Consider the following 10,764-nt stretch of genomic DNA (forward strand, 5'->3'; position numbering starts at 1 on the left):
TTGTTCAGGCACACGGACAGACATGCCCTGGCAAATTATAACATGTCCAGTCCCCAGTGCTTGCTGTGGAGGATGTCAGGGAGTGTTATTTTGACTCTGGGTAACGACAAAACAGGACTGGTTGGTGTGTTGCATGAAACAGAGATTTGTTATATATTCGAAACCAACTTCTCCCAATCTCTTAGATCCTCTCACAAATTTAAGGAGTTTGCAAAATAAAGAATATGTTTTTTTCTCATTCAAATTTGAGGGAATTATGAAGTGCCACTAGATGGCATACATTTTCCTCTGCTAAATGACCAGGCTTTTTTTTCTGGTGATGTGTGTGTGTGGTAGACTCATATTTTCTGTCAAAATGTGACTTTAAAGACACATAGCATTCTGAACTGTAGCCTATTAGGATATATTGGGTTAAGTTCATGCTGTCACACAATTGTATTATTCAAGTTGGCTTGTTTGGACATCAAACGCAGGTTATCCCCCTAGTATTAAACTATCGGGAGAATGAGACAATACTAACTCAATGTGTGACTTGTAACTTCTTGCCCTAAAATAAATACTTCCTAAGATTCTATAAAATTATTATTATCGATATGCACAATGGTATTTTTATTGAGTATTATCCCAACATTTAGTAATAGATCATGTACAGAATTGTCGTACACTTTCAATTGAAAATAAGAAATGTTTAGCTTCTAAGTGGTTCAGTTTGTAAACTCAGCATCTTATTTTCTCACATACAGTGTGAATTGTGTTGGGACAACATCATTTGTCAGTGCCATTAGGATGAAACTGGAGTTTAAGATTACAGGTTTAGTTGGTGTTGGAGAAACTCTGGTAGAGGGAGGTGAGCTGGGCCTTCAGATCCTGGGCGTAGGGGTCCAGCTTCTCCCTCATATCCTCAGCATAGGGAGCCAGGCTCTGCTGCACCACCTTTGCTCTCTGGGTCAGCTGGCTCTGGAGGTTCTCAGCCAGGGGGGCCAGACTCCTCTGGAACTCCTGCAGACGTTGGTCGACTCTCTGCCTCAGCTCCTCAGTGTAGGGGCCCAGCTGGGCCTGCAGCTCCTTCACGCTCTGGTCCAGGCTGGTCTTCAACTCCTCGCTCTTCTGCAGCAGGGTGGCTCTCAGGGCTTCGGAGTCCAGGGACTCTGCGTATGGGGCCAGCTCCTGTTTTAGCTGCTCCACTGTCTGCTGGACCTGGCTGTTCATCTCCTCGATGAAGGGCTCCAGTGTCTCATGGGCCCTCGTGAGGTCACGGCTCAAACGCTGACTGATCTCCTCCACCTCCTGGGTAATCTGTGTCATCAGGGTCTTGGCCGTAGGATATACCCGTTTATGCAGGGAAACGCCGTACTGGTTGGCCAAGAGAACTGTGTTTGTCATGCGGGCACTTTAGGAAGAGGGAGGGATAGGAGATAGGAAAGAGGAGAGGGAGAAAGGTAAGGAAAGATTAGGACAGGTTGGAGACAGTGAATCATTGTGCTAGATGTTTTAGAACCGACAGGGTTTCATATTGAACTTTCCATACTTTCATGACATTATTCATCACAAGTCACATGACTTACTTAATATCCTCCCCAAAAGGACTCTTCCTGATTGTCTGGATGACATCATCTGCTGTACTGGTTGCCTTGGTGACATAGTCCCAGAAGGCATCAGTCAGCTGTTCCAGCTGAGGCTTCGGCTCATCAGCGTAGAATAGGTTGGCATGGCAACCTGTAACAACACTTTATTTTTTATGGGTCTTCTAAAACTTTTGAAAATGCTTTTTGATACATTCTGCTTACATAAGTCTGTTGTCAGTTGAATAATTTGGTATGACACCTGACCTTTATTTTTTTGTTTCCGTCAAGCACACTTACTCACCTGTGAAAACAGCCAGTGCAAGCACCAAAAGGATCTTCATAATGATCTGTTACACTGCGAAGTAAGCAACAATAAAATTGAAGTATGTTTTAATTTGATATACAGTATTTGGACAGTGTGTATCGAAATAGACAGACAAACTTACCTGTGTGAGTGTGCTGGAGAATCTGTCTGTGGGTCAGGCCTCAGAAGGGAGTGTGCCGTTGAAATGGTGTGGCATTTGAATATTTATACCTGATCATACAGTGATACTAAAGTCCAGGGGCCAATGCCTCGCTGTCAATCTGGCAGTTTGATTAAGCCACACACACTTTCTCCCACTTATACAATAGAGTGCAGTACATTCACCCACAGGCTGTGTGAACATAGGGAACGTGACTCTAGACAGTCTTTACATGGTGGCCCTTGTGAAATGGGACCCTTCTTGGTGCTACATTACAACATACAAAATCTTTACATCAGGTCACACTGATTCATTGGGTTCATATCAGGACATCATATACATACTTGATAGTCATTCTTCTGAGTCGTCCCTGAAAAAGGTTTCTGTACAACGCTGAAATAAAAAGAATACAGACTGTGCTTAATTTGAGGTGAGAAACATTTTATTTTGCCTGGTGAAAGAAATAGTCCACATTAATTTACAATCAAAACTGATCTTTTTTTTTTTTTTTTTTACAATAGAAGGACCTTTGTCCAGACAGACAGAACCCTCCTCCCTACCTGCCCTTGATATCAGACCATGATTAGATACGACATGTCCTAATGTACTGTTTTGATGTCCTGCCAGTTTGTAGAGCAACTGTGACCCAAACTGTCAAGTATCAAAGGGTTTCTCATTTCTCTTGGTGCCAGTATTAAACCATCTCCACCGCATGTTCCAATTTCCTGCAACCCCTCAACCAAGGTATAAAAAGAAAACACATTTTTGTACAATAGTACAGCTTTTCCTTCTCCCATGTATTTAACAGTCTAACATATCTATGTAAGCAGGGTAGAAGAAGCCAAACTTCTTTCTTTGGAGTGGTTTCTTTGGAGTTTGTGGTGCTTAGGGTTTCGTTTAACCCGTGTAAAGCATGATAGAATGTGTGAGGGATTTGATAAGTGATATAAGTATGGGAGACTGGTCACAGGGCTGACTCAGTTAATTCCCCATGATTGATTTTCCTTGAACTTCACTGAACTCACTATGATTAGCAGCAGGTGAATAAACGCACACCCCTTACACACACACACACACACACACACACCCCTCACGCACACATCTCGCTTTTCCTCAAATAAATGATTCTGACCCCTCACCATACACCCTGTTACATGAGGCAGCAGGGCTGTCCTGTTCCAGCCTGGCCAGTGACCGTGCGAAGACTGACCCTGCATTTGAGTCTGTGAAGAAATGCCACAAGACATCCCCTTTAAAATAAGTCTGGCGCTTAGACAGACAATGATACAGACATGTCTAATATATCAATCAAAGTCGCAGATTAAGAAGTTTCATTTGTAAAACTTTTTTGTTTGATCCAAATCAAACCCCATAGCAACAATGAACAGGTGGAGGTGCTTCAGTCCAATCAGACGTGGAGTTTTCCCTTGCTTGGAGGTGCTTCAGTCCAATCAGACGTGGAGTTTTCCCTTGCTTGGATTGACCCTCATTTCAAAGTCCTGCTGGGGAGTTAATGTCTCAGAGGTCACTTTGGGTAATCTGCAGGCCATCAGCACTGAAGTACGTGGATCATTGCCCTCTTCTAAATTACCTCTCCCGGGAAAGGCTGTTATTATACTCAAATAGAAACAAATTGTTTCTATCAAAGTGAAGCGCACGACAGCCACAGTTGAGGACTAGGGGTTTCTAGGATCAATTACCAATCATTTATAACATAAATCCGACTTAATGACTGGAGGTGGAATTGGAAACACGTTCAAAACATTCAAAGTTCAATCGAGGATAGGCACTCTTCACAGTGTTTGTGTGTATGTCTTTGTGTGTGTGTGTTCATTGTTAGTCTTATGACAAAAGCCAGGAGTGGCTGAAGAAGCAGGAAATTGTATTGACAACATGGCAGTCACTGCTGGACTTTAGTCACACAGCTACAACTCTTCTCCAGACGGCAGTATAAATACAGCGCTGTCCCAGTTTCACACATTCACTCACAACACTTGAATCAACTTACAATACACAGCAAAGAAGTTACTGGTGAGAACAACAATATGCTTGATTTCAAACTGTTGTGAGGATATCAGGTGATTGATGTTTTAAATACTGAACAAGATCTTAAATAGAATTGTCTGTTTCTTTTGTTTTTCAGAGAAAACCCTAATCATGAAAGTGTTTGTGGTGCTTGTGATCGCTGTGGTGTCTGGTAAGTAGCATACAATAGATAATCGACTGAACGATACTAGGTGTGCAGTATTTTCAGTGTTTCAGTTAAATTCAATACATTTTAAAATTCTGTTTTATCGTAGACTCTGAAGTGCAAAATGCACTTCTGACTATCTCATTCTCATTCTGAATATGGTCACACCCAACAGGTTGCCATGCCAACATCTTCTACGCTGATGAGCCGAAGCCCCAGCTGGAGCAGATGACCGATGCATTCTGGGACTACGTAGCCAAGGCAACCCAAACCGCCGAAGACACCATCCAGATGATCAGGAAGTCTCAGCTCGGACAGGATGTCAAGTGAGTCACGCGACTTGACATGTGCTTGTCATCGCAGCGAGTGAATTCGATAATGAATCCACAATGAATCATCTAGCATTTAGCAGACGCTTTCATCCAGAGCGACTTCCAGTAAGTACAGGGATATTCTCCAAGTAGGGTGAAGTGCCCTGCCCAAGGACACAACGTAATTTGGCACGGCTGGGAATCGAACCAACAACCTTCTGATTGATAGCCCGACTCCCTAACCACTCAGCCATCTGACCTAACAACTCATTCCTCTCTAGTGCACGCATCACGGAGAGCGCGGGGCTCGCTAGCCAGTACGCTGTCACTCTTCAGGAGCAGCTTCCACCTCTGGCCCAAGACCTGATGACCAAGATCACCCAGGAGGGAGAGGTGCTGAGAGAACGTCTGAGCCAAGACCTGATCAGCGTCCGTGGGAAACTGGAGCCCTTCGCTGAAGATCTGAAGATCCAGGTCCAGCAGAGAGTGGAGCAGCTAAAACAGGAGCTGGCCCCTTACGCAGAGTCCCTGGACTCCGACGCCCTGAGAGCCACCCTGTTGCAGAAGAGCGAGGAGCTGAAGACCAGCCTGGACCAGAGCGTGAAGGAGCTGCAGGCTCAGCTGGGCCCCTACACTGAGGAGCTGCAGCAGAAAGTGGACCTGCATCTGCAGGAGTTTCAGAAAAGTGTAGCCCCCCTGGCTGAGAACCTCCAGAGCCAGCTGACCCAGAGAGCAGAGCTGGTGCAGCAGAGCCTGGCTCCCTATGCTGAGGATATGAGGGAGAAGCTGGACCCCTACGCCCAGGATCTGAAGGCCCAGCTCACCTCCCTCTACCAGAGTTTCTCCAACACCAACTAAACCTGGCACGCCATCACCACTCTCCCCATTACTCTCTGAGTTTTGAAGGCCTACTTTGCAGTTCTTCCATCTAACTGTCTATAATAGTGGTCCGCCCTGCAAATTTTCTGTACTGTAAAGCAACCCAATAGAAATGGGCATAGGCCTTGAATGTTATATTTATTGAGTAGTACAAAGTGTACACAGAAAACCAAACCTTTAAGCCTATCAAACATGTAAATATGTTTTACTTTATGCTGTGAAGTTTGAAAATATCCATGTTTTGTCATTTCATTAATTTATAAAAAGAAATAAAGTGAACATAAAAAAGCATAGTACATCATTGCATTCTATGGATCAAGTAACCGTGCCATCACATTTCTTTGGTCAGCATCAGAGATGAACTAGACTCCATATTCGACAGAAAGTCATATGGAGTCAGTCAGTCATATGGAGTCAGTCAGTCATATGGAGTCAGTCAGTCATATGGAGTCAGTCAGTCATGTGGAGTCATTCTCCTTCATCGCCACCTTTAAAACCTTAACAAATATTTGATTTAAAATGTCCATCTTGCTGGCTTGAATATTAAAGATTTTGACAACCTAGTCTAGGAAAGGTTTTTGGTGAAATGGTTAGGCAAGAAACAGCTTTTAAAGTCTCTCCCATTTCAGCCTGCAATGTTTTTGTTCTTTTAATGAATTTCTATAGCTTGAGTAGCTTCTAGGACTCTCCCAAGTCCTGACATGCCCTCTCTATTTTTTCCTCTCCACCTTTGTTACAGTTCTGTCCCACACTGCATTAACAGGTTTAGCTCAGGACACACCATAGCCATTCACATGTTGGAGCTTGCAGACGCTGCCACTCTAACTCTAGATCACCTGTCAGAGAGAGAGCACAAGACCCAACACCCGTGTTCTAAGTTACTGTAAACCCCCAAAATGCACAATTAAAACAAATTAATTTGTAAAAAAAAAAAAAAGTACACAAAAACATCTGGCCTTGCACTGTTTATTTTTGTCATGATCTGGAAAACAAGGAAAACAGTGAGCTTTTCAAAGTTATTCTAAAAGATTAATTTAGTAATTATATATTTTAGGGGATAAGAATTTGTTATTTTTAGAAAAGTGTTGTTCATTGAGAAAGGACGAACAATTCTTAGTATTACTAAAATAATTCCCCTGCTCAAGCTATGAGGAAACAGCCACACTTTCTTTATGACTCTTTATAAAGTTATTGTTTATCGGTTTCAGTATGAGAAGGCAAGAAACACACCTGACGCGTCACAACTCCATATTTGCCAGCATCCAGCGTGGAGGGGCATAGTCCACTGACAACACAACACACACACCTGCAGACACACACACACACACACCTGCACACACACACACACACACGCACACACACAAAGGCCTCCAGGGTGACCCTGACACTCACAGGCAGACCGTAAAAACAAAAACCAGCAACAAGTTACTTTCAAAGGCAACAACAAAAGTATTTAGTGGTGTTGACACTGTGTGCAGGAGAAACCTGAAAAACAGAAGGATACTAATCTAAAAAACACCCCCCCATGTAATGTCAGAAGCACATGGTTGTTCTTCTGAAACCTGCTGGATTATGTATTGTGGAAAATCTTAGTTTTATTTGGCTTATTTTCCTTCAAGCCAGACTGGGCCTTGATAAGTACTGGAAGTGAGAGATGAAGAGTGTTAGAGAGAGAGGGAAATGGAAAGAAAGAAGGAGAGGGAGAAGGAGATAGATAGGGATAGAGTGAAGGAGTGATAGGGAGAGAGAGAAGGAGAGAGAGGGATAGAAGGAGAGAGAGGTAGGGATAGGAGAGAGGATGCTACAGAGACAGTGTCTGCATGCCTGCTGTGTTGAGGGGAGATAAGAAGATAAACATCACAAATGTGTATCTATGTATGTTTGTCATTTGTTTATATTAAACCTGAAGCTACAATGTAACATGCAGGTCCCATTTACCTTTGGGACAAAGTGTTTTCTGATTACCCGAGTGTAGCAATTCATGTTCATGTTCCTGAGAACTAGCTTTCTTTTCAGTTGTCAAAGCTCTTAGAAATGAAAATTGTTTCTGTCTATTACTCAGTCTCTAGTTGGGCTGTAGCTACTTGGGGCCCTCTAGTGACTGTCACGGTGATTGCTGTGCTTACAGGTGGTGTGAGTACAGTACAGTGGCAGAGCATTTGGCTGCTGATCAAGAAATTGACGGTTCAAATTCCCCACTCCTCCGGACCATACATTGCAAGGAATAGTTTATAATGATTTAACTTACCCATAACTTACCCATGTCCTAAAGGATGCAGGTAGATGGGAAGAATGGACAGTGTGGTCATCAAGGGGCTCCAGCACCTACTAAATAATCTACTAAACGCACTGGTGGTTCACTTGCCCAACTTGAATTGTGTTCCTATTACACAATGTCCCTTTTTTCATATTTACATTTACATTTATTCATTTAGCAGACGCTTTTATCCAAAGCGACTTCCAAGAGAGAGCTTTACAAAAGAGCATAGGTCACTGATCATAACAACGAGATTGTCCCAAACATTGCAAGTAGCCAAAAACATGAAGCATACATTGTGAAAAAGCTAAACAAGTGCCAAAAGGGACGACCCATAAGAGCATGCAGTTATACAAGTTACAAATTAAAACAACATGAACCACAAAAGTGCAGGACTGTACCTGTAGAAGACAATCAACAGTAACATATTTCACAGCGAGTACAAGACTTAGCTTCGTTATATCTAATCTAAAAGAGCAATGAGTCACTTAATAAGAGTCATTGTGATCCTGGAGGAAACTAACTGACAAGTCCAGCCAAGAATTCTTAAGTGCCGTTGTACTCCCGGAACAAGTGCGTCTTGAGCCTTTTCTTGAAGGTGGGGAGACAGTCAGTGTCCCTGATGGAGGTGGGGAGCTGGTTCCACCATTGGGGGGCCAGGCAGGAGAAGAGCTTGTGTTGGGACCGGGCAGTCTTGAGCGGTGGGACCACCAGGCGGTTGTCTGAAGAAGACCGTAGGTGACGGGTGGGGGTGTAAGGTTGCAGGAGAGACTTGATGTAGACGGGTGCAGTCCGGTTCACTGCTCGGAAGGTCAGTACCAGGGTCTTGAATCTGATACGGGCGTTGATGGGTAGCCAGTGGAGAGAGATGAGGAGCGGGGTAACATGGGAGCGTCTGGGTAGATTGTAGACCAGGCGGGCCGCCGCGTTCTGAATCCTCTGAAGAGGGCGGGTTGCACATGCTGGGAGACCAGCGAGCAGCGAGTTGCAGTAGTCCAACTTGGAGAGGACCAGTGCTTGGACTAGCAGCTGGGTGGAGTGCTCAGACAGGTATCTACTGATCTTCCGGATGTTGTAGAGGGTAAATCTACAAGACCGGGAGACTGTGGCCCGTGAGGGAGAGCTCGTCATCCATGGTAACCCCGAGGTTCCTGGCAGAGGATGGGGGGTCACCGTCGCAGATCCCAGGGTGATTGACAGATCGTGGGAGATGGAGGGTTTAGCCGGGATGATGAGAAGTTCAGTTTTGGCGAGGTTCAGCTGGAGGTGGTGCTCGGTCATCCAGGCGGAGATGTCTGCGAGGCAGGCTTCAATCCTAGCTGAGATCCCCGGATCGGTCGGGGCGAACGACAGGTACAGCTGGGTGTCGTCGGCGTAGCAGTGGTAGGAGAAGCCATGGGAGGTGATGATTGGTCCAAGTGAGGTGGTGTACAGAGAGAAGAGGAGGGGTCCAAGGACGGAGCCCTGTGGGACACCGGTGGAGAGCTGGTGTGGGTCAGACAGTTTGCCTCCCCAGGAGACCTGGTAGGATCTTCCCGAAAGGTAGGATGAGATCCACTGGAGTGCAGTGCCAGTGATGCCCATCTCAGAAAGTCTGTAGAGCAGGATCTGGTGGTTAACCGTGTCAAACGCTGCAGAAAGGTCCAGCAGAATGATGACGGATGACCTCGAAGCCGCTCTGGCAGACTGGAGGGCAGTGGTGACTGAAAGGAGGGCAGTCTCTGTGGAGTGGCCGGTCTTGAAAACCGATTGGTTGGGGTCAAGCAGGTTGTTCTGAGAGAGAAAGTTAGACAGTTGGTTAGATACAGCACGTTCAATTGTTTTAGAAAAGAAGGGTAGCAGTGATACCAGTCTGTAGTTCTGGAGGACGGCAGGGTTAAGGGAGGGTTTTTTGAGTAGAGGGGTAACTCTGGCCTGTTTGAAGGCAGAGGGGAAGGTGCCAGAGGTAAGAGAGGAGTTTAAGACATGGAGCAGAAAAGTTATGATAGAGGGGGAGATGGTTTGAAAGAAAGGGGAGGGGACAGGATCAAGGGGGCAGGAGGTGGGGCGATGAGAGAGAATGAGGTCAGAGAGCTCTGACTCGGACAGGGGAGAGAAAGAGTTTAGACATTTAGTTGGGTCAGTCATGAGTGGTGAGGGGGTAAGAAAGGTGGGTTTAGGGAACCGACTGCTAATGTCGGAGACTTTTTCCTCAAAGAAGGAGGAGAAGTCGTCTGCTGTCAGGGTGAAAGAGGGGGGGGGGGGTGGGGGAGGTGGGTTAAGAAGGGTGGAGAAGGTAGAGAAAAGTTTGTGGGGGTTTGAAGCAGAGTTAATTTTGTTAAGAAAGTAGAGGGATTTAGCACCAGTTATGTGAGAAGAGAAGGATTTAAGGAGAGAGTGATACTTATCAAGGTCCAGACCGTCTTTGGACTTGCGCCATCTCCTCTCAGCTGCTCGAAGGGTGGACCGCTCTTCACGAATAACATCCGTAAGCCACGGGCAGGAGGGAGAAGATCACGCAGGCCTGGTTGACAGGGGACAGAGAGTCAAGTGATACAGTTAAAGTGGTTAACAGGGTGTCAGTGGCAGTGTTAGTGGGGTGGGACGAGAACTCGTCAATGGGAGGGAGGGAGGATGTTACAACCGAGGAGAAATGGGAGGGGGATAGGGAGCGGAGGTTGCGCCGGAAAGTTAGGAGGGGAGGGGAGGTAGGAGGGGTTGGAGGGAGAGAGACAGAGAATTTGATAAAGAAGTGATCAGAAATGTGTAATGGGGTTACAGAGGTAAAGTCAGTGATACAGTTACGTGTCAGGATGAGGTCTAGCTGTTTGCCTGCCTTGTGGGTCACTGGTGTGCTCAGCAGCGTCAAGTCAAAGGAGGTCAGGAGGGACAAGAAGTCGACAGCCTGCGTTCCCTGGAGGTGGATGTTGAAGTCCCCAAGGACTATCACGGGGGTTCCATCATCCGGGAGGACGCTGAGGAGCATGTCCAGCTCCTCCACAAAGTCAGCAAGCGGTCCTGGCGGGCGATAAAGAACAATTAAGCATGCTTTGATAGGATTAGTTATCATCACATAATGGTGTTCAAATGATTTGGCAGTAAAGGAGAGTGGTGTGGA

The 10,764-nt window shown here is 45.6% G+C and overlaps 2 protein-coding genes across 2 annotated transcripts; one reads left to right on the top strand and one right to left on the bottom strand.

The window, feature by feature from the left end:
• Positions 1–594: 594 nt before the first annotated feature.
• LOC146301389 (uncharacterized) lies at positions 595–2,062 on the bottom strand. The gene is made up of 4 exons (XM_084670840.1): positions 2,012–2,062; positions 1,867–1,920; positions 1,566–1,716; positions 595–1,390 (listed from the first exon to the last, which is right to left on the bottom strand). The coding sequence occupies exons 2-4, from the start codon at positions 1,904–1,906 to the stop codon at positions 814–816; spliced, it is 768 nt and encodes a 255-aa protein (XP_084526966.1). The 5' UTR covers positions 1,907–1,920; positions 2,012–2,062; the 3' UTR covers positions 595–813.
• Positions 2,063–3,998: 1,936 nt separating this feature from the next.
• Positions 3,999–5,703, top strand: LOC146301390 (uncharacterized). The gene is made up of 4 exons (XM_084670852.1): positions 3,999–4,060; positions 4,173–4,226; positions 4,396–4,546; positions 4,813–5,703. Exons 2-4 carry the CDS (start codon positions 4,187–4,189, stop codon positions 5,387–5,389), a joined length of 768 nt encoding a protein of 255 aa, XP_084526978.1. The 5' UTR covers positions 3,999–4,060; positions 4,173–4,186; the 3' UTR covers positions 5,390–5,703.
• Positions 5,704–10,764: the final 5,061 nt, after the last annotated feature.

This window comes from Hypomesus nipponensis, chromosome 2 (assembly GCF_054491055.1).
Source record: "Hypomesus nipponensis isolate SF chromosome 2, ASM5449105v1, whole genome shotgun sequence".
In the NCBI taxonomy this organism is placed as follows: Eukaryota; Metazoa; Chordata; class Actinopteri; order Osmeriformes; family Osmeridae; genus Hypomesus; species Hypomesus nipponensis.